The following is a 24,935-nucleotide window of genomic DNA, read 5'->3' as shown; positions in this document are numbered from 1 at the left end:
AGTCATAGATTATCAAATAATCAAAAAATCACGAAATATTTGGTCTGGTAATCATTTAATCACGATAAAAACGGCCACGTAATCACATAATCAAAAACCCCACGAGGAGGCTCATATGTATGTTATATATTATTCGGTTGAAAGAGCTTTCTTAGGTAATCATGTACTTTCTTTCTAAATAAAATGTACCTGCTCACTTTCCATCATATTAAAATTTATATGTGCAAACAATGACCTAAATAAGTTAACTTTGGGAAAACTGGGTTGTTCTATTAGTTAAAACTTTATTATTACATATTATAAAACAAAATTAAAGTTTTCTTCTTCGAAAACTGAAATCTGTCTGGTTAATAAGAAATTGATAAAAGTTCATATTTTACAGAAAGCCGAAACTATTCACTTTCTGGGGCGAATTGTCCTAGACCGAAACTACCCTTCGCGAACAGGTCAGCTGTAGTTTCGTATAATCGTTTTTTAATGCCGAATTAAGTTTTGTTTTTTATGTCAGTTATAATATATTTTTATTAAAATAAAAAAATCTAGATAAAAATGTCCTGTCAAACAGTTCTAAACAATTACAATATAACATTTAAATTTTATTCTTCGAAAATAACGACGACCGCATGGTCTGTCTTTTTACTGATCAATCGTGTGTGTGGTGGACGTGTATTTTTTCAGAGCATTCAAATTTGACATCATGCCTCCAAAAGAAACAAAGGGAAAGAAAGTAAAGAGATACAGTTGTTTAAATATGTTGAGAACTACAAAGAGCTTCATAAATTTTTATATTTAATGGATTTAAATGAAATTATGATGAAATAAGATATGTGAGCTGAGCACGTGGTGCAGCATAATTTATGTCGGTCAAAGACGGGTTTACTTAATTTACAAATTAAGTTTATATAGCTGGTTCATGTGTTAGATATGCTAGAAAAAGGCAATTGAGCTATAAAGAAATGGACTTGTCATTTGACATTTTTTTTCTAAATTAATTTGAATCTGAAAGTTAAAGTGTCTAGTACTGAAAGTATAAATTATTTTAAGTACAAATTATCTAAAACTTTGCAGGGATAAGAGCTACGGTTCCGCAGCTAGGACGGAACATTGTTTATTCAAATCAAATAATTCTCATATATGCAAAATGCATTAATGGACAATTCACATTGAATATACATATATTTATATCTCGAGATTTATATTTAGACATTTTAGAAAGTTTTAATGTATCTTAAAAATTTTATATAAATTTAATCTTTATTTTTCTTGAGAAAACCAATTTTTATAACTAATATAATTTTGTCTCCTCACGATTTCAAATGTTGCTTAGTGCACAGGATTGCTAAGTCAAGATTGAGGTGTAATCACTGCTATTTTTGTCAATTCTATCCGATACAACAATTTAAACCAAGTAAATGTCATTTATGCAAAGCTAAAACAGGGTAAGTAAAGTTTTGTTTGTCTTGCCCTTCTTGGACTAGTTGAAATGTCTTTAAAAATGAGTACTTAGCTCTGAATTAATATACAAAAATTTACAAGTGAAATATGTTATTGGAAAACACATGAAGATAATAGATAAAAACATTCAAAATTTAATTTGTTAGGGTAACATTACAGCTACCTTTATTCTGTTATTCAACTGGGAGTAGTTATGTAAAATGGAAATTATAAATTGATTATTCAGAGATATTGTGGTCTTTTTTCAAAACTACCTCTACCGTTTTTTTTGGGAGAAATGCATAATTTTTATTGAAATAATATATAAAATAATAACATGAATACGGAATTTATATTCCTAATACCAATGCCAACACTTTTGGGAAAAATGTTAGTTGGGAGGAATTTTAAGCCATTTTTTTTAGTAATTGGGAATTTTCTCTAGGGGAAAAAGCTGAATTTCGGATGTAATTTGAGGCAAACAATATCACTTATTATTATAAAAGAAAACATGATTTATTGAGTATAATACTCCCTTGTATTTTTTGGTAACTAAAATAAATTGTAAACTGAAAAAAAAAATCTTGATAACTTATTTAAAAACTAGTTCAAAATATTGAGTTCATCCAACCAATTAAACTAAAATAGCAGTGTTTACACCTCAAAAAAATTAACACAGGCAATACTATGCAGGTAGAAGGGGGTTTATGGCCTAGAATTCCCTAGGGAAATAAATTTTAATTGCATTTTTACAATTGGTTAAAACTGCAATTTGAGCATTAAATTTTGTGATCATTTTGTGAAAGTAGATTGCAATACCAGTGATAGCCCCAAGTTATCACTAGTTTCAACAAGAAAGATGTTGAACTTTGGCAACAACATATTTTGTATATTGGTAATAGTTATGGTATGATAACCTTGGCGACAAGGTAGTTAAAAGCGCATTCTGGTGACGGGATATGCACTTTGGAACAAAAAGGTATTCCTGGCGACAGGTTAATAAAGAGATGGAATAAGCACGTGAAGCAAAGTAATGATATCTAGAAGCAATAGTAAAAAGCATTTTAATTCCAGACTTCCTGGCGACAGGTTCTGGAAAAGGTTGCAAATTGATTAGAACGGAAATTGTACCACGCTCATCACAGGCTGTGATATTTTTCTGACATCGTCTGAAAAAGTAGCATTGTTACAAGTGATAGCACATGATACAAACCTATCTGGCATCGTCAGAATGAGGTTGATGCTATAAATATTTACAAGCAAATGGCGACATTTGCTAAATGAGTGCTTGCAAGACTGCACTAAGTTGAATAAAAAGCAAGTGGCGACATTTGCATTGAAAAATGAAAAGGAAACCTTGTTTCCAGTATACTTACTAATGGTTAAACCATGTAAGTATTTAGTGTTTTCATGTTAGTCTTGCACAATCTCTGTAAAACTTGTCAATCCTTTACAACACAACAGCAAAATTATAACTTGTTAGAATATAGTTTACATTTATACAAATACTGTAAAACTGAAATTTGAGGATCTTTCAAGATAAAAAGTGTTGACAGTGGATATTTCATGATCCACTATCGTACTAGGTGATGCAAGTTTTACAAAGATTGTTAATCAGATACACTGGTACTGTACAAATGTATAAGAAATGTAAAACAACGACAATTTTTTTTATAGTAACATTTTATTGTTGCTAGTCCAGCTTTTTGCAGTGGATTTTTTATTTTATGTATTCGGTATATCATGTAAAGAATATATACTATGGTCAACTTATTGTATTTAACTTTTGCATTGTATTGAGTTATAAATATAAGGAGAATTGGATTGCATTACACTAGGTTAGATTGTTAGAATTTGCTACTCTAACTTGAAGGGTAATGTTGGGGTACATCAGTGAGGCTGCAACACAACATAATAGACATCCATAAAGGTAACACATTTCAGAAGAAAAGTGTCTGAGTGGACCTTTGAAACTTTTAAAAAGAAGAGTAGCGAATAAAATTAAATGAAGTCTGCCATAGATGTTGGCCATGATTACACTGGTAATGTAACACATGAAATAGCCAATATTTAAAGAAAATGAATGGTGAAAAAATTGTACCAAGAATACAAATCTAAAGTTGGTAAATCCACAAAGTACATTGTACATGTTATACTTGAATATTGGAAATCAGGATTGTTATTTTATGTTGTGTTACAATATTGTAGGGGAAGAAAGGACAAAAAGCTGTGGCATCACCTCAGAAACGTAAAGCTGTTGAAGTAGAAGAAGACGATGATGATGACAGTGATGACGATAGTGGTAAGGCTGTGTTCTTAGACGAGTAATTTTCCAAATATTTCAGGGAAAATCTTAGTTTCGTGTTGAAAAAAAGGGGATTCCAAGAAATGCACAGGATCTTAAGTTGAACGAACTAAACTTTTGTAGAATAAAATAAAATAGTGCTTGGGGAATATTAATACAATAAAAAGTTTTAAAACTAATCAATTTAATAAACTTAATTAAAATAAAGACCTTTAAATTCCACAGAGAAGGTCACATAAGGCCAAAAAATAGGTGTATACTTACTTTGGCCTCCCCTAATTTTGAGAGCAGATCCGAACTTTTTAGTCCCCTACCGACGAAGTCGAAGGGGACTTTAGGTTTGCACTCTGTCCGTCTGTCCATCCGTCAGTCTGACAAATCAGTTTCCACACTTTTTTTCTACGTTCTTGAAGATATTGATTTGATATTTGGTATATAGTTTTGCCATGACAAGTTATAGATCAATTTCGAATTTTGTTCCGGTCTGATGATTTTGTCCAGAGTTATGGACCATATCTAATGTCAGAGTACTATGTTAAACCATATTTCTGTACTAAGGGAGATAACTCATTTTTTAAAAGCCATTCTTCAGTAAATTATTTGAAGAATTTTTTGGCAGGTTTGTTTGTAATTTTGTATAAACTAATTTTCTGAATGCTATATATATATATAAAAAATTATAAAGTGAAATCCTTTAATTAGATAATAATCTATTTTTATTAATGTATATATTACATTACATTGTGTAGATAAAAATTGTCGACATTTTATAGACAAGTTACAAATCTATATTAGTTTGTGACAAATAAAAGAAAAAATATTTATAACTATTAATTATATTTGATTATAATTTGAAAATAGATATACACTGTATTACATCATATCTAATTTTAGAGAGCTATTAATCATATCTAATGTTAAAGTGTTTTCCACACTTTTTTTAATCATGCTTGAAGATATTGATTGATAATTGGTACATAGTTTTATCATGACAAGTTATACAGATCTAGTTCGAAATTTTGTTTTGGTCTGATAATTTTGTGCAGAGTTATGGTCCTTGGACTTGAAAAATTCACTCATTTATCAGTTTTCCACACTGTTTTTATACGACCGCAAAAAAATTTTGAGGTCGTATATTGGTATGACGTTGGCGTCGTCGTCGTCCGGCGTCGTCGTCGTCCGGCGTCGTCGTCCGAATACACAATGGTTTTCGCACTCTAACTTTAGTTTAAGTGAATGGATCTCTATGAAATTTTACCATAAGGTTCAATACCACAATAGGAAGGTGGGGATTGATTTTGGGGGTTATGGTACCAACAGTTAAGGAATTAGGGGCCAAAAAGGGGCCGAAAATAAGCATTTTTGTAACTTCCAGACATAACTTGTGTGTTAGCATATGGATCTCTTTGACATTGTACCACAAGATTCCATATCACAAAGGGTCAATGCTGGGATTGATTTTGGGGTTAATTGCCTCAAAATTTTAGGAATAAGGGGCCAAAAGGGGGCAAAAAACAAGCATTTTTCTAGTTTCATGACAATTACTTGTGTGTAAGTGTATGGATCTTTCTGAAATTTTACTACAAGGTTCCATTTCACAAAGGGAAAGCTGGAATTGAGTGTTGTGGTAATTGCCCAAAACGTTTAGTAATAAGGGGCCTAAAAAGGGGTTTAAAATAAGCATTTTTTAGTTTCTAGACAATAACTTGTGTTCAAGTGTATGGATCTCTCTAAAATTGTATTACAAGGTACCATACCACAAAGGCAAGGCTGTTATTGAGCTTGGTTTGGGGGGAAAGGGGGGTGGGGGTGATGAATCATAAGGGGGGCGGGGGTCAAAAAAGGAGTAATTTTTTTTTTCCTTTTTTTTTTGTTTAAAATTTACATTTTAAGTTAGTTATTTTTTATCACGAAGAGAAAGTAGGAATTGAGTTTTGGGGTTAATTGCTCAAACATTTATGAATAAAGGGCCAAATATTGGTCAAAAATAAGGGGGGGGGGGTGGTTATGGCTCTAATGTTTAAGGAATAAGGGGAAAAAAGGTTAAAAAACAAGGGTTTCCATTTTAATAGACAAATAATTGAGTAAAGAACATTATTTAAAAGCAGTGTAAGGTTGGTAATTCAAACTCATTTAAATATCTCATCTACACTGCTTTTAAATTATGTAAATTGGAAATTTGCCAATAACTTTATTGTTAATAAATGCATTGGAAATTTGCCAACAATTTTAGTGTAATAAACTTCATTGGAAATTTGCCAATATAAAATTTTGCTGATGAAGGTTTTTTGTTTACCTTTAGCCTTGACTATGAAGTCATTTTCTATTTTTATAGCCTTATGGTGTAGTTGAATTATTTAATACTTTTATGATGTGTTTAAATGGGGTTTGATCATGTTTATGGTTGCAAATTTATTGTTTTAGTATAATAAACTCCATTTAAAATTTGCCAATAAAAAAAAATTTTGTTTATTTTTAGCTATGATTATGATGTCATTTTCTATTTTACTTTTATGGTTGCAAAGAAATTTTTATTTTTAGATATTACTGTTAAATGATGCTGATTAAGGTTTTTGCTATGTTTAGCCATGACTATGATGTCATTTTCTATTTTAATATCTGTTATGATGTATTTAAATGGGCTTTTATGGTTACAAAGGAATTTTATTTTTAGATATTACTATAAAATGTTGCTGATGCTGATTAAGGATTTTGTTTATTTTTAGCCATGACTATGATGTCATTTTCTATTTTAATACCTTTATGATGTAATTTCCATTTTTAGATATTACTGTTAAATGATGCTGATTAAGGGTTTTTTGCTATGTTTAGCCATGACTATGATGTCATTTTCTATTTTAATATCTTTATGATGTATTTAAATGGGCTTTTATGGTTACAAAGGAATTTTATTTTTAGATATTACTTTAAATGTTGCTGATTAAGGATTTTTGTTTATTTTTAGCCATGACTATGATGTCACTTTCTATTTTAATACCTTTATGATGTATTTAAATGGGCTCCCATGTATTTAGATTTTTGATTATTTATACATGTTACCAAATTGGTCCACATTGAACAAAAAACGGTCCAAATTTCAACTTTATTACATTACATCAAACATTGAATTCTACATATTCTTTGATATATTGAAATTAACAAACAATTTAGTTTATGGATATTCCACCATAATAGGTAAATTAAATTTTTTCCAGTTCTTACACCACATTCATCCTGTGTCAGAAACCTATGCTGTGTCAAATATTTAATGACAATCCAAAGTCATAGCTGTATCAAGCTTGAATTTTGTGTCCATACTTGCCCCAACTGTTCAGGGTTCGACCTCTGCGGTCGTATCAAGCTGCGCCCCAGCGAAGCATTTTATTAGTCATGCTTGAAGATATTGACTTGATATTTTCTTTCTGTTTACACCATGACAAGTTATAGAACAAGTTAGCTTTTTGTTCCAGTATAATGAATTTTTACCCGGTAGGGGACTATGTATTGCCATGCAATACTCTCAGAATGCTTGTTTATACTGAATATCGGCAAATAATATTTTTTACGATATTGTACTTGGCAGCGATGTTCTTTTTTTCAACCGCTAGCTTTATGCTGATTCATGAACCAGATGAGGCTTTTTCCAGGTTTGTCAATTTAATCCATGAAAATTTTTCCTTGTCAACCATTAACACTGTAAATTTGCATTTAGATGATGAACCAGTAACAAAAGTGGCACCACAGAAAAATAAGAAGGCCAAGGCTGCTCCACCTGCTGAAGAGAGTAGTGATGATTCAGATTCAGGTAAATACTATAACTTGTTTTTCTGTTGATAGGGGAAACTTAGATAGGTACCAGAAACGCAAGGGATATCTGACGGGTGGAAAATCTGGTGTAGATTGCCCTTTGTTTTTTTGAAGATTTCTTGTAAAATAGGACAATAAGAATGGTTGGATGAATTATAAGGTAGTTGGCATTAAGGAAAGAATTTCCTCTTCAGTGTATGTAGAAGGCTTTTGTCTTTTGCATTTCATACTTGAACCATTGTATCTTGTTTCATATATTGATCTTATTTTTGGTCTTGTAGTTAACCAAAATTAAAATGGAATCTAATATAAATGATTAAAAAAGATGTCCTGTTCCAAGAAGCTTAAGAAATGAACTTGGCAAGTGTCTCCAATTTATACATTTTTTTCTGAAGTCGTGAGGTAGGCTTGGCATAGAACATCCAGTTCTTTTAACTTGTAAAATATTCTTTTGATGAAAGGATTATCTTAAATTCAATTAAAAAAATTATTAAGATAGAAGTATCTGAAATGGCTGCTTCCAATCCTCGAGCCAAAACCAACTGGTGAAGAAAAAGAAAAAATATAGTCTGCTTTTTTTTTGTCAAAAAATCTGTGAAAGAAGTATTTTATCAAATTAAAGAAACTGAGAAGTGAATATAAGAGCAGTGATAAGAAGTAATTTACATAACAGCAATTCCATGCATTGCTAATAAACTATTCCACTGGTTCTAATATTGAATAAATTATATCTTTGAAAAGATTATACCTAAATTTGTCCTATTTTACTCATCAATATGCGAAAATGTATACGTAATTATTTGAAATAAATAAAAACTGTATGGAGCAGATCTGTTGTGAAAATCAAATCCCTTAATGTGATGGGAGCAAGAAAAATGATATAAACCTGTTTAAACCCTCTACTAATTTTTCCCAAGTTTTCCATGGGTTTTTTTTCCTCACACTCGTGACATTTCCTTTGAAGAAGTTCCAGGTCTTTTAATATGTTAAAATAATCATGTGATCAGGAAACCTAAAATAGTTATAAATTTTATTTAAATAGAAGTACCTAAAAAGGCTGCTTCCAATTCTGTAGCCAAACCAACTAAAGCTGATGGAGACAATGATGAAATAAAAACTGGTTTGTATTTGTCCAAACATTTGATTTAAAAAAAATCCTTTAGAAGTGATTCCATTGTGATGAAAATGAGACGTGAATGTTTAAAGAGCAGTGATGAGAAAGAATTAGAAAAAACAGTAACACATTTTGCTGACTTGACTATAGGGAAAGATGTTCAATTACCTTTTACCCAAAATTGTCCTGTTCTCATTGAACATGAATTTATAGCGTGTTAAAACCCATACGAGGAGCAGGCTTATACTCTGAGGGGTATTGCCCATAAGCTTTATACCCAGTTGGATTAATTGTCATTATAAACCAAAAGTCTAGCAGTGATAAAATATAGTTATTCTTGTATGATATTAAACAATATTTTGTATTAAGATATGTTCTTGGATTACACATCAATATAGATTTCAGAAACAATCTGTTATCAGGATTCTGTCATGTAACTGCTTGAAATTTGTGTGTAGAATAATTGGTGCACTTCAAACACAATAATTAGATAAGGAAAGTCTCTTAACAAGTACATTATTATTCTTGTGGATGTTGTAAATATAATTTGTTCTTAAATATCAAACTTTTTATTAGATGAAGAACCAAAGAAGACTGCTCCTAAGGTTCAAGTCAAACAAGCAAAGAAAGGAAAAGCTGCTCCAGCCAAGGAAAGTGATGACGATGATGATGATGAAAGTGATTCTGGTTTGTAAACTATTTTGTTTATAAATGTATTAAATGCTATACCTGGGCAGAGCTTTTACCACCTTGTTAAATTAAAGTCCATTAAATTTGGTTTAGTTAAGATTATTGTGAACTTCGACAAGCATCAATAATTTAACGACATGAACCACTAAACAGACCAACTACAAAAATGTACTTAACTGGTCTTTGAATGGCTTCTGGTTCATTGTGAGTGGAGGAAAGATTGATTGATTGATTGTTTGCTTAATGTCCATCAAGGAAAGATAGGTACTATAATCTATTGCAGAGCAATCTTTTAAGAAGGTTCCTTAATCATATTGTCGGCTATGTTATTTTCTTTGATCTTAAATCTCAACTTCCATCTTAAAAATTTCCTTTAATTATGATGAAAATATGTTAATAAGTTGCAAGGAAAGTTTCCAAGGCAGCACTTCAGGTGATGGATTACAAGTGATTTTATAAATGAGAGACCACAAAGACGCAAATTCTGGTGTCTTAAATCTTAAAACAGATTTAAAATATTTAATTTTCAAATATAATGCTTTGATAAATAAAAGCTGAAGAAGAGAATTGATTTCATAGTTGTATTTTTAAGTAGTATTTGTTAATGAATTTTTCAAATAGATGAAGAACCAAAAAAGGCCGCTCCTGCCAAGGATAGTGATGATGACGAAGATGATGATGAGGATGAAAGTGATTCTGGTGTGTATACTGTTGTTCTCTCACACTTGATAGTACTAAAACTAAAAATCTTAAATTTGTGATTTTGATGCCTTGGACTGATTGGTTATTAGTCCCTTACCCATGAAGTTGAGGGGACTTAAGGTTTGCATTCCGTCTGTCCATCCGCCAGTCCAGCATATCAGTTTTCCACACTTTTTTCTTCGTGCCTTAAGATATTGATTTGATATTTGGTATATCATTTTATCATGACAAATTACAGATCAAGTTCGAATTTTGTTCCGGTCTGATGATTTTGTGCAGAGTTATGGTCCTTGGACTTTAGAAAATTCACTCAAATAATCAGTTTTCCACACTTTTTTTCATCATGCGTGAAGATATTAATTTGATATTTGTTATATAGTTTACACCAAGACAAGTTATAGATCAAGTTAGCATTTTGTTCCAGTACAATGAATTTTTAACCCGTAGGGGACTATGTATTGCCATGCAATACACACTGAATGCTTGTTATGAATGTGTTTTGATAAGGAACTCTTCAAGTTCAGAAGAATAAAGTTTGATTGTTATTCAAATACATTTGCAAAGTAGACAAGAAACTGAAAATAAACCACATAATATATGATTTATGTTAATTGTAAAAAATCTTATTGTTCTTCATGTCTTGTGTAGACGAGGAAGAAGCTCCTCAAAAAACAAAAAAAGCAAAGCAATCTAAAATGGAAGTAGATGATGATGATGATGACGAATCAGATGATGATGATGACGAAAGTGAGGACGATTCTGGTAAGATAACTGCTCTAAATTTTTGTAGAAAATCGTTTTAAAATCTTATTTTAATTCAAATCAACATGCTGAAGTAGTATTTCTTTAAATTTTGTTGAACCGTTCCTTCTCCGTACCATGAAAATTTGCACTAACAGAAATTGCTTCAACAACCTGTTTTCCGTGCTAAAACCTTGATTTGAAACAATCTGCTGGATTGACTTGGCTTGTAATGTATATCACTTCTGTAACACTGATATACTCAAGTACCAGGTAAAGGTTTAATGCTGTTTCAGAAATCAGTTGTATGTTAAAAAAAGTACAGCAAAAGGTGCTGAATGTCAAGAGATGGTAACTACTACAATGATGAAATCTTTTTTGGACTAGAGTCTAGGACTGCTGTATGATCTTAATATACACAATTCTGAGTGGTAGTTTACTTGGATGTTTCACTTTTGTTTTTTAGCTTTTCCATTTATAAATGGTATTTACATATAGAAAAAAAGTGAAAGAAGACGCTTGTAAATTACTGTTGTGGGGGATTGTATTTAAACTTGTCTGTATCTATGTTACAGGATTTTAAGTTCTTTTATTTATTAATTTTTTTTGTCGGGGGGGGGGGAGGGGGGGAGGGGAGGGGGGAGGAGGTTACATCAATGCAGTAGTTTAAAATTATATTTATGCTTGACCTCTTAAAGTTATAGCCCTTTTGAGCCATTGGTTGACTGGTGTATGTTTTGTTGTCTATGTAAACATTTGTCATTTCTTTTGCAGTAATAGAAAATATTATTTTTATTGTCTTTTGTAATGGACTTCCTTTTCTGTATTATACAATAATTAAAACATTTTGAACTTCACCATTAAAACTTGCTTTGATTTATACATTTGAAAATAAAAAGAATTGTCAATTGTACGTTTTGTAGATGCAGAAGAAACCGCTGTGACAAATGGGAAGAGAAAGAAGGAAAAACAAAACAAAAAGGAAGCAAAGAAACAGAAGACTGAAGATAGCGACACAAGTAATAATGTTAACAGATTTAAGGTTGCTAAGATAATGACACAAGTAATAATGTTCACTGATTTAAGGTTCAATGCTCAGTAATAAATTTAATCATGCAATACAATGTTGAGACCATATGATCATTGATTCATTTGGGTTTTGCTTTGCCTGTATAGAAAGTTGCAGAAGTTGAAACAAAGAGATTTACTGTTTTGACACCACATTACTATACTTTCATGTCATGTCCTCATTTTTACCCATGTTTACTAAAAAAAATATATGGAGATTGTCTGCCAACAATTGTCACAACTAATACAACTAATCTCATTTTCAAAATCCAACAGTCAATTAAATTGAGGAGAGGAACTTTCTTCGATATATGTCATGGTTTTGACTTCCATTTTTTTAATGCTTTTAAAAAATAGTGGTTTATTGCAAGTAAAAGAGTTTATTTTAAAAAATATTGTCGGTAACTAGAATGTCTCCATTCAATGATGATAATTTTTAACCAGTTCTGCTGCTGAAAGTCCATGACGACTTCTTTTGCTACTACTGAGATTGGAGAACATTATTTTGTATTGAGTTAATATTTTTACCTTACAAAAATGATTAAAGCATGTCTGAAGATTTAAATCGGTCAGACCTTTTGCTTCATATGGAAGGATTTTTCAAGTTGTGGAAATGTTTCGGGTATATGCCATTCTATAAATATACATGTATTTCATAGGTCTTTTACTTTATTTTTATCCTCCAGTTTCAGGCCTTGCTTTAAGATTAAGTTTGATACAGTTACTATGCACGACTATAAGTCAGATCAAGGGTATCTGGTATGAGGGTTAGTTTTAAACTGACCTCAATATTTGCTATGGTTTAAGGATTTGTCTGTTCTTGAGTAAATGTGACTGGTCAACTGGCCTTGATCTCATTTTCGGGTTTTACTTTTGAGAAATCATTAACCATTGAATATATTTAAAATTGCAACTGGGGAGATATTTGATTGTACCAACTGTTAAAAAATGTTTGAAAGTGTAGGAATTTTTTGGTCTTAATTAAAACTTCTATAAGGATGGTAGAATTTGAAGTTATTCAAAAATGCTTTATATTACAGTTACCCTGTTTGTTGGAAACCTTCCAAAAGAAATGGATGCTGATAAAGTTGAAAAGATCTTCACCAAGAAAGGGATAGAAGTAAAAGAAGTTCGTAGACCTGAGAAAAAGAAGTAAGTAGAGCTATATGGCGTGTGGGAGTGTCTCGTAAAGTTCAGTTGATCCACAGTAATAATAGGAATATGGGTCAATAAATATGTTTCTTCTAGAATTAGTGAAACAAGGTTTGCACAATTTTAGATGTGTTTACTTTAAAAAGAATTGTAACTAGAATGTCTCCAGTCAATGATGATAATTTTTAACCAGTTCTGCTGCTGAAAGTCCATGACGACTTCTTTTGCTACTACTGAGATTGGAGAACATTATTTTGTATTGAGTTAATATTTTTATCTTTCAAAAAAGATTTCAACAATAAGTTTTAAATTGTATAATTGAGTCAGTCGAAGCTTTTGCTTCATATGGAAGGACTTTTTGATATTAGAATTCTACGGGTAGACTGCTGCAATCAAATTAATCCACTTATGACTATCTTTTAAGCAATTTAGAACACACAGAAAGGTTTATGGGATGTTCATGCTGTTTGTCAGATATTGTATTTTTTCAAGTCTCGTATAAAAAAGTGAAATCTACTTCAATTGTGTAAAAGAAACTTGTTAAATTGATGTAAACAGTTTCCTTGGATGGATCATAAGATAACTATAAAACTTGCAATAGAAATGGACATCTGTTGCAAATTTTCTTGATCAATGATGAAAATTTTACCCAGTTCTGCTACTGAGAGTGTGACGATTTCAACCATTGCCGAGTTCTGGAAATAGACGCATATATATATATATATGTTAACCAAAACTGAAAAATGTTTTTGTTTTTTGGTAATTGGGCTCTGACACAAAATTGTTCTAAAAAGTCGCTTTTAATTATTTTGGAAGTAATGATGTGAGAGGAACTTAGACTATAGATATGATTGAGATGACATGGATTACCTCCTTTAGATGTGAGAGGAACTTAGACTATAGATATGATTGAGATGACATGGATTACCTCCTTTAGATGTGAGAGGAACTTAGACTATAGATATGATTGAAGTGACATGGATTACCTCCTTTAAAATCCATGAAAACTGCTAAAATAATAATGAATCCAGTGTACTTAATAAAAAATTGTGGAAAATAACTTGTGAAGAAATAACACTTTCAACATCTATCCACTTCCTTTAATCTGAGAAATTAATGTTCGAGTACCTAGTTCTAAATTGAAAAAAAAATTCCATTAAGGGCTGTTCCATATATATGAAAAATTCCATGCTTTTCTTATGAACTACAAATAAAAGTTCTTGAAATTTCAAGGACAGATGATTTGAGTGGTTATCTTTGAGAATGTTTGTTTTATGATTTATGTGTTGGTAAGTGATTAAAAGCTGATGATGACAGTATGTCGTGCACCACGCTGATGAAATTCATGACTGATCACGACTTTCACCCTTTCGTCTGAAGCTAGGTTTCTGCAATAGGGATGTAATTAAACAGTTGCGTCTTTGAACAAATCTAAACAGCAGACAACATATGTTCACTATAAGATGATGACCAGAATTTAATCTAGCATTTTTAAAAGTTAAATATTTAACTTTTTATAATGCTAAAAGTTTATTTTATAGACTGCAAAAGAAAGCCTGTTGATATGTCTATTAAAAATCTTTGAAAGAATGATTAATTTTCTTTCTTATTACTTTTCTTTTTGGTGCATTTAGAATGTGTTTATTCAAAACATGTTCAGTTCTACTTATTGAAGAAAAAAATCACTGATTTTATAATACAATGCTTCAGTGATGAAATACCCTTTTTGGACTAGAGTCTAGGACAAGAAATTGAATGATCTTATTTTTACCGGATTCTGAGGAGCACTTTTAAAAATATCTTGTATGTATATGGTCATCTGATATATAGTAATACAAGTTATCACAAGAAATCCAGTAGCAAAGATTTAAGAACTTAGATTGTCATGGATTAGTAAATGAATTTGGACCTCACTTAAATGTATTCGAAATGTTGAAGGAAAATGATTACTTTACCATAAGCCAATAGAATGAAAATCGGATGCAGGTCTGTGATACACGTTCTTATCTGAAGAAAAAAGTAATTTTATCGATGGCAGTTGAGATTTTATAAGTAAAACACGTCTACTTCGCCAGTTAAAATCAAATCCTGTGTATTCTACCCCCTTGAAATTAAGAAATTATGTATTCAGCAACCAAATTTCCAAAATTGAAATGTTGATTAATTATTTGATTTACCTTCATGATGACACAAGATGACGAGGCTGATTTTTACCAGGATGTACATCAAGAAGTAGTTTTTACTTCTGTGTATATAATTGGTATAAACGGTGATGTTACATCGAGGCATTTGTCTGAAAGGATTAAACTTGCATAAAAATTAGAATATTACCTTTAAATTTATTTTGATCATTTAAGATTCTTTCAATTCTTCCAATGATCATCAGTCTTTAGGTTAAGACGATAGTACATCATTCAAAAAATCGAATTATTATTGATCAGTTTTTTATTCAGTCCACTTGTAGTAATGCAAAAAGTTTTCTAGTTTTTCAAGTCCTTATAATTTTAGACCATATTACAAATTAAAGAAGTATAATTTTTTTTATGTATTAAGTTAACTCTGCATTGTTGAACCTAATAATGTTAAATTGGTTCTTGATAGCCATTATTAAAAGGCTTGCTAAGCTGTTGTCACTACCATCGTTTTAAGGATTACTGCTTCACAAGGTGTTCTAAAGAAATTTTCAGTCACTTTGAATATGAAACTTTTGTTTGCTACAATGAGGAAATTTTGTTAATGATTCTAATGATTTAACTTTACCGGATTCTGAGTAGCAAAATAGATTTGTAGGTTCTAGAAATAAATAAAAGGCTTGACGATCAAAGGGAGGGAACTTTCTTCTATGTTGTGAAGACTTGCATTACAAAATGTATTATAACTTGACCAGACTTCTCTCTTGTTTCGACAATCGAGGATCAGTGAAAGGCAATTCAACCTAAATTAAATTAACCAAACAACTGTTTAATATCGACAAATAAATTTCAACCTTCCCTATTTTGATGTTATTTAAAAACATCAAAATAGGGAAGGTTGAAATTTATTTGTCACAGGTATAAAATTCAAAATCTGAATAGGAAATCAATCTCATTAGAATGGAAGAGAACAAAATTTATATTTTAGATTGGCCGAGTTCTTGTATTCAAAATGGACTAACAAGAGGTCTAATGATCTTCATCAAGGTTTTGGACAGTAAGGATAAAACATGCTTTCTATGATGACTAAACTTTGAACCCTGATTTCTGAAATTCATTGAAGTCTAATATGCGAGTCTGAGAAAGCTCTAAATAATGTGGATAAATTGATTCTATGACATTTGCAGAGAATGCAGAATTTATCAAGTATAATCATCTTTCTAATGTTGTAAAATCTTCAGACTTTTTGACTTGGTGACCATGTAACCAAGGATTCAACCAAAGAATGATTTCAACATAAGTTTTAATACTAATGATGACATTATCTTTGATTTGAAAATAAAAATAAATTTCTGTGAGTGTATTAAAATATGTTGTCAAATTACAAGTTTAAACAAACAAATAATAAGTAACCTTTGTCTATGTATTTAATTGAAGTTTGAAATCACTATTTAGAATTGCAAGGCTGTCTTTTTTTTTGCAATCTAATTCATTTTGAAAACCCTTGAAAGTTTTTTTCCCCCATCTTATCTACAAATTAATTCAAGTTCATTGTATTTACTTTGAATTGACTGTTGGTGTTTCACTACACCTTTTGCATTTCATTAGTGAAATACCTTTTGCATTTCATTAAAAGTGACACAGTTGCAATTTGTTTGATTTTATCTGTACAACGGGTCATTTAATTTGCAAACCTGTGGCTCTTTTCACAAAAAATCTTAAAGTAAAAATACTCGTAAGTCATACACATTTCCATATAACTTATAATCGTAAGATTTTTTGTGAAAATAGTCGCTGCTCCTTAAAGTCGTTCAAGTCCATAATGTTTATAGTGTTGGAGGAAGATAAGGAGAAAGATTACCTTGCTGTTCACCTTTCTTAATGATGACACAAGATGACGAGGCTGATTAATACCGGGATATACATTATGGAAGTAGTTTTTACTTCCTATGTACTTCTAAGGTACTAGCTTTGATGTCACATCGAGGCATTTGTCTGAAAAAAGGTGTTAAAATAGCACTCCATTTCAAATTGAATATTTATAGTGATTAGTGTATATTTTGTATTAATGTCGAGGATATGAATACCTAAATCTAAAATGTTATTTTAGTTGAATGATTTCTTTTGTTTGTTGCAAGAAGATACAACCCTATCAGAAATATGCTTTTTAAACTTGAATGATAGAATTGTAAAATTATGTGCATATGCACTAATATAATTTCAGCCGAGTAACTTTCAAACCCCTTGGGAGTTTGGTAATAAAACTTGGCATGATTATTCACCACTTCTTAAAGGTTTTTCGAGTACAAAAAAGTGAATTACATTGCAAGTCATGGTCAAAAACTTGGTTCAATTAAGACCTTCATGTGCACATGTACAAAAATGGTTACAGCACACCTTTTCAGTGAGGTATTGGTGGTGATATAATATTTTAATATTTAATAACAATGTGATCTTCTGATTAGCATCACAATTTACTTGCTTACTAAGCGGGTACCTCTCTGATGGCTCCTTTAGATTTCTGCAAGAAGTAACATGCCAATGATGAAGTTATGTCGTGCACCACTCTGAATAAGAGATGTAGATTACGACTACCCTCTTGACTGAGGCTTGTTATACCAACACTCATATAAGGGTGGGGGGTACAAGTGAGCCATCTTGTAGTTCTGTGTTTGAAAATTATTTAACTTTTTTTCATCAATGAATCATTTTCTAATTTTAGGTTTGCCTATATCGATTTAGAAAATAGTGAAGACCTAGAAAAAGCTGTAAAACTTAATGGAAAGACGATAGGAGACAGTGTACTGGTTGTAGAAAAAGCTAAATCCCGAATAGAAAAGGAGAATTCAAATGCAAGCACACCAGCCAGACAAAGTACTGGTGGAGGAAAAGATGACTCTACATTGTTTGTAAAAAATCTATCGGATGACACAACTGAAGAAAGTTTAAAAGAATTTTTCCCTGAATCTGTTGAAATTAGGTTACCAAGGAAACCAGATGATAGTCATAGAGGGTAAATATAACTTTGGAAATCATGAATGTATAATAGCATGTACACTTTTCAGATCTAAATACTTGTTTTTGTGTTGTTTGTCCAATATAGCTGGAAACTAAGCTACCAATTTCATTGGATGTCACTACCTTCTGAAATTATAATACAAGACATTGGGATACATGTCTGACAGGGATCATCAGGCCTTTGTTTTTTAAATACTTCATATGAATAGAAACAGCTTCAGCATGTCCACTCCTGTTATTTACTTATTAGCATGTAAGGAATTATGATTGATGGCATAATCAAGACACAATTGACTGTTTTCTGTCAAAACTTGTGCAACGATTCCCTAGATATTATTCCTGTATTTTTAAAAAGATGGAGGCATCTTTGGACCAGATGATTTTACCTTTAGTTGACGGAATCCATATGGATAGTATGAAGTTTTTCATGTCGGTCATTGTCGGAATGTCCCCAATGATAACCTCGAATGCCCAAGTTTCAAAGTTTTAAGTGATTAAAAACGTCATTAAAAAAAAAAAAATAGTCCAGCTGGCTCAATTTATTTTGGGAGACCTAGTTTCAATGTTGTAGTCCAATTGTCTTTGACACAAGGGAATGAATTAGTTAAAAGAATAATAAGATTGGATGATGAAATGTATTTTGGACTGAATACTGTAAGGTAAATCAAGAAAACACTTGAGACAAAACATTTACAATGATTTTTAAAGTGGTATTTTAATTTTTTGTGTCATGAAAAATAAGACGAAAAACATATGATAGTCGGCAACGAATTGCTAGTTCCATACAATTAACAGCAGCAAATTAATGGTTCCCGACTTGGGTCAAGCCCATACCAAAAATAATCGGGTTTTAAATGTTAACAAGTGCTCAAATCCCAATCCCTGACCATAGACAATTGTGCAGCAGCATAGCGCAAGAAGAATCAGAAAAAAAATTGGGTATTGAGGGATTTTGATCCACTTTCAAATATGCCAATGTAATGATGACAACTTAACATTTCAAGATTCATTGTTGGGTTAGTGTTGCTCAAATTTTAGTTTTAAGAGAAGACTTTAAGTTGTTAACACCTGTCAACTTTCAAAATCTACATTGAATATATTTAGCATTTTTCAAAATATGTTTATAATAAAAAAAAACTAAGTAACTGAACAATGAACAACTAAAACAATTCATGATTGACTGATTGATGTTGGTGTTAAACCCCACTCTAAGCACACTTGACTAAATCATGGTGGTCATTTTTATATGTCCGTTTAAGGGACGTATTATGGTATACCTCTGTCCGTCGTCAACATGTCGGACATGAACTCAAAAATGCTTTAACCAATTTGCATAACTTTGGTGAATTGTTTAAATCTATTGACGTGAGCTCCCTTTCATTATTTTTATAAATTTCAGATTGTACGTTTCCGTGTTGTGAGGTTTTATTCATTAAAAAAAGGGGGATTTTCCAGTTTTCGGACAATAACTCTAAAATGCTTTCACCAATTTGCAAGAAATTTTGGTGAAGTGTTTATATCTATTTTGTCAGAAGAATCTGAAATAGCTCAAATCATCTGACAACATTAACCAGATATTTTTCTTTAATAAGTATAAAGCTTTATTTGCAAAATTAAAAAAAAGTTTCTATTAAAAAAGTACATAAAAAAAAAGGTTAAATTGAAGTCTTACTTATTATTTTTTTTGTCTAATTCTTTTTGTTCATCTTTACAGGTTTGCCTATATAGTTTTCAAGGCACCATCTGAAGTAGAGTCTGCACTTAAGGATAAGCAGGGCTCAGAGTTGGATGGTAATGCCCTGTACTTGGATCATTCTGGAAGTAAGAAGACATTTCAAAGTCCTGGAGGTAGATCTGGTGGAAGTTCGGGAGGTAAGTAACTGTTTTCTTATGGAATAAATCAATTATGAAGAGTGCATCAAATGTGTCCTGTAAACCATTTTAAGTTGTACTTTTATTTTTGCTGTTTGTTAAACCTAATGTCTTTGGAACTAGATTCATGCATACATTGAGGGCATCATCTTGGTTCAAATTTGTCATTAATCTTAAGATTTTATTTGAAACATTTTGTACATGTATTTAGCTGTTTCAAACATCACCATAGACAGCAGATCAATCGGAACAGAAAATATGTTAACTGTTCAGCTTGGAGATGATGAAAACAATTTCGATATTTCTATTGAACGAAAAATTAACAGGACCGATATCAATCTTATTTAGGATTTATTATCTATCAATCCACATTAAAAACTTGTAACTTGCATTATGAATAAAAACCTGGCATTATATTTTATATTTAAAGGTGTGATGAAAGTTTTCAATTTTTCACACAACACTTAATTTGGTACTAGACACACACAAAATGTAAATATACATTCTCGAAACATTTAAAAAGTATAGAAAATAACACAAAATGCTTGATTTCAATATTAATGGACAAGAATTAAACATTCAATGTATAACTCGCCTACTGTAATTTGTTTTGCAGAACCTGGAAAGTCTAAAGTTCTTTTTGTTAAGAATCTATCCTTTGATACTGACGAACATGGATTGAAAAGTGCTTTCAAAGGCTCTACTGCTGCAAGAATAGCAAAATTTCCCGACACTCAGAAACCTAAAGGGTAAGTTCCTTTTTTTATGCCTTCCCCACAAGAGCCATCTTCGCTAGCCAAGGGTTGAGATCCAGTCCCCTCCTCTCCACCCTTGGTGGATTAAGATAGTATTTCGGATCCACGAGGTAATGATTTCCATTGGTCGCAGTTGTAACTGGCTGCATCCAATCAAAAAGCGTCTATTAAGGTGATCAGGTTAAAAAAAGAAAATGCAAAACAATTGCCAGGAGCTGATTGTGCAACATGACAATATTTATTGACAATTTTTAAAGTTCTAAATCAAGTTAATTTAAGCTCCTGGGAATGTTTCTCGTGCAAAAGTTGGAATGTCAATGTATATTTTCGGTTTCTGCTTCACGAAATTTGTAAACACTAGACACAACCATTTTTACCCCTCCTCACTGAAGAGAGTTAAACTGCTGCCATTGGTCAAGAATGATTGTCGGAATGGGTGTGACTTTTATCTAACGGTAGATGGCGCAGCCTTGTGATCATGAATGTTAATCTGCCAAGGGTGGAGAGGAGGGGACTGAATCGTAACCCTTGACTAGCGAAGATGACAAGAGCAGAAGGCAATATGTTCTTTGTCTGCGTGTTTCGTAAAGTTAATGCACTTGCATCGTGTATATATGTGCCAAATTGGGGTTTTAACTCGGATTTCACAGCAACAGCAAAGTACAATATAATCTCAAGATTAAAAAATAATATGTATTGTAGGTTTGGATTCGTAGATTTTGATTCTGCTGAAGATGCCCAGTCAGCATTTAATGCCATGAAAGGAAAAGAAATAGATGGTAGACAGATATTTGTAGACTTTGCTGGCGAGAGAGGAGGTAAATAACTAGAAGAGAAACCTACATTTAGATATGTATTTACTTGGGAAGGTATAGTCATCCAGATTAAATCCTGACAAGTTTAGCTGTTAAAATTTTGAAAAACAAGTAAATGAAATTTGTTAAACCTTTGGAAGTATGATTTCAAAAGCAAATAACAATTTATCCCCCCTAAAAAACTGAGTGAATTGCATGGTTGCAAAACTAGATATTGGGTATAGTTTATGAACTTAAATTTTGGAGAGCGAATTGTGAAATGCAAATTGTATTTCTCCTTCATCAAATGTCTGCCCAGCACAAAAGTTTGTCAATGCAAAAGCAGAAAGTCTAATTCATTTTATCAACTATGGAAGTTGAGGGGTAGATTTTAAATTTTGTGTCCTAACAGGTTAAATGAACAACTTAATTGGCTTGACCTTTAGATAAAGTGTCAAGTAATAAAATTAACTGAAACAGCTGACAACTTTAACATGGGTTGAGCTTGCCCTCTAAGAAATCTTCTTTTTGCCCCGGGCCAGATGTAGACTGCCATTCCTACCTTTGGAAGTTTTACTCGAAATCTTTTATTTGAATTTGAATAGATTTTAGAGAAGTAATTAAAAGTAGGACCATCTTCGCTAGCCAAGGGTTACGATCCAGTTCCCTCCTCTCCACCCTTGGCAGATTAAGATAGAATTTCTGTCCCACGAGGTAATGATTTCCATTGGTCGCAGTTGTAACTGGCTGCATCCAGTCAAAAAGCGCCTTTAAGATGATCATGTGTAAATGAGAAAATGTAAATAATTGCCATGTGCTGATTGTGCAAGGTGTCTTTACCCTCATACACCCACGACGACATTTAGTGACAATTTTAAAGTTCTAATATCAACTAATAGAAGTTCTTTGGTATGTTTCTTGTGCAAATGTTGGAATGTCACATTATATTATTGGTTCCAGATCGTAACCCTTGGCTAGGACATTCAGACGTATAAATTTAATGTGGAACTTCAAATTTGAATAGATTTTACAGAGGCAAATATTCAAAAGTAGGACATTCAGAAGTATAAATTCTATGTGATAACATTTTGCTACTGTGTTAATCTTTGTTTTTGAGGAAATAAAAAAATTGCAATTCAAAAAGAATATAACATAATCAAGCAAATATTGAATTACTGTTAAAAAAATTGTACACACTGTCTCAAAAACATCGAAGTTTGGAAAATGGTTAAATTGTGTGAAAAAATTTCATGACCCTTGACCTAAAGTGTATGTTGGAATGAAACAAAACTTTAACTTGTGCAATTATGCATATCTTGAGGCTTGCCATAAACAAGATTTTTTTTTCAGTTGCCCTTTATTGCAACTCCAGATGGTAGGAAAGAAGCTGGGAGAGAAGTTTCTCTCTTAACAAATTCTCAATATTCACTTGCAACATACTTTATTATCAATTCATGATTTTTCAGCAGGAGGAGATAGAAGAGGCGGTGGACGTGGAGGGGGATTTAGAGGTGGACGTGGAGGTGGATTTAGAGGAGGACGTGGTGGTGGTGGTGGAAGAGGAGGCAGAGGTGGTTTTGGAGACCGAGGACGTGGACGTGGAGGTGGAGGAGGTTTGTATTAAAATATTCCCAGTATGGGATACTTCAGACATTTATTGTTTTTAAATATTATGACTTAGCAGGTTGGTTTTCAGGTCATTGTGTTTGTAGAGTATGGGGTAAAAAAATTGGGGATTAGATATGTAGTTTTTGTTCAAGGTAGTTGTGTGGTAATATGGTAAGAAGAGATTTGTGGTTCACTGATTAGCTTAAAGTTTGTTTAAGGTGGTTTTCTAGGAAATTGTGGTCACATGACCTTGAAAGTTGGGACACATATATTTTGAAATTTTTAAGAATATTGTTTTCTGATCATTGAAATGTAGTGTGAGGAAGGCACAGTGTCATATGTGGTTTGTTTATAGATACAGCTCATAACTCCTCTATAAGATTGCAGTTATCTTGAGTGGTTTCACCATGCCTGGATGCTTACAAACACATTTACATCTACACATTTCTCAGGATCATACCCCACAATATTTTGAATCAATATGAAAAATTTTTTCATTATACATTCTTGGAAACTAATAAACTTATGACTCCATATTTGTTCAGCATCTTAATAGTGAATAGTTGTAGTTTGCTGTAGAAGTAAGGTTCAGAAAAATGTTATATTTTATACCATTTTATAAATTTGTAAATTTACATGAATCCAAAGGCAATTTATTTTTTGTCGTAAAATTTTAAAAATGCTTTTGTTTCGTAGGTTTCAGAGGTAACAGAGGTGGCATACAGGGGTATGCAGGAAAAAAGAAGACATTTGATGACTAGATGACCAATTATGTAACTTGCAATTGAATGAATAAAGGAATGATTGTTAAATGGTTCGCTTGCCATATTGAGGATTTTTTTTTGCAATTTTACAAGTTGTAAAGCACAGTATGAAAGAAGACTTTTAGAAAGAACAATGCTAAAATGTACAAGTACTGTTTTTGGGAGTGATGCCAATTAATGATACTTCAGACTGACCAGCTGAAAAAACAATGTTCAGTCTTTGTAAATCTTATGTATACTTTTAGACTGATTAACATGAACACTAGATTGTATACTTGACTTGTTTTTGTTTTGACCTAAACATCAAATATTTTTTATATAAGAATTTTTGGCACAGAAGTGTCAACATTTATGGAGTGTTTTATTGATGGAATGTCGGATAAGCATTTAAACGTGTTTTGAAATCTGATTTCCAACAAGATCTGTCAAATTATTATTCAAATTTCATAGAAAGATATTGGAGTAGACACTTCCCTTGCTATGTTAATTTCTTATAAAATATTTGTTGACCTAGGGAACTAATCTGTAATTGTTAATAGAAAATTTGTTCTATTTTGATATTTTAAGCTCATTGATAATTTCATCACATACATTCACAAAGTAATAAATAACCTATCTGATCTTGAATGTTCCTATCATCAGTAGATACTATAGTTGTCCTATTTGCATTTATACCACATCCATTTTTTTCTAATGTGTTCTGATCATTTGTGACATTTTGAAACCATAATTTTATTTATACACTTAAGATTTGTTAATGTATTTACATGAATTGTTATATGAAGTCATTTTATGTCATCTGCACTCTTTTCACACAAAATTGTACAATTATTACTGAAGTGTTCATGACCAGAGAGTAGTTCATTGTAAGATTTTTGTGAAAAAAGTTGCTGTATTTTATCATTGTCACCTTTGTTACGTTTGCCATGATATTTTATGCTCATGTCAACACGCTGAATAATAAATAAATAGAATTGAA

The 24,935-nt window shown here is 31.6% G+C and overlaps 1 protein-coding gene across 4 annotated transcripts; it reads left to right on the top strand.

Annotated features, from left to right (window-relative positions):
* The first annotated feature begins 627 nt into the window (after positions 1-627).
* LOC127709783 (nucleolin-like) lies at positions 628-24,935 on the top strand. 4 transcript variants are annotated; one of them, XM_052215422.1, is made up of 15 exons: positions 628-727; positions 3,643-3,736; positions 7,452-7,544; positions 8,589-8,666; positions 9,237-9,347; positions 9,972-10,049; positions 10,701-10,814; positions 11,717-11,812; positions 12,902-13,013; positions 17,868-18,158; positions 19,878-20,035; positions 20,652-20,784; positions 21,493-21,608; positions 23,051-23,197; positions 23,889-24,935. In XM_052215422.1, the coding sequence occupies exons 1-15, from the start codon at positions 698-700 to the stop codon at positions 23,951-23,953; spliced, it is 1,716 nt and encodes a 571-aa protein (XP_052071382.1). In that variant the 5' UTR covers positions 628-697; the 3' UTR covers positions 23,954-24,935. The 4 variants fall into 4 exon arrangements, with proteins under 4 accessions (XP_052071382.1, XP_052071383.1, XP_052071385.1 ...); XM_052215423.1 differs by lacking the exon at positions 8,589-8,666 and having other exon boundaries at positions 635-727; XM_052215425.1 differs by lacking the exon at positions 9,972-10,049 and having other exon boundaries at positions 635-727.

The sequence above is a fragment of the Mytilus californianus genome, unplaced genomic scaffold, assembly GCF_021869535.1.
Source record: "Mytilus californianus isolate M0D057914Y unplaced genomic scaffold, xbMytCali1.0.p SCAF_7, whole genome shotgun sequence".
Classification (NCBI taxonomy): Eukaryota; Metazoa; Mollusca; class Bivalvia; order Mytilida; family Mytilidae; genus Mytilus; species Mytilus californianus.
This window is presented reverse-complemented; position numbering and strand designations above follow the sequence as displayed.

Coding starts and splice junctions, on each gene's coding strand:
- LOC127709783 (XM_052215422.1), top strand. CDS start 698: ATGCCTCCAAAAGAAACAAAGGGAAAGAAA. Junction 9,348..9,971: donor TGATGATGAAAGTGATTCTG/GTTTGTAAACTA, acceptor TTTTTCAAATAG/ATGAAGAACCAAAAAAGGCC. Junction 11,813..12,901: donor GACTGAAGATAGCGACACAA/GTAATAATGTTA, acceptor TTTATATTACAG/TTACCCTGTTTGTTGGAAAC.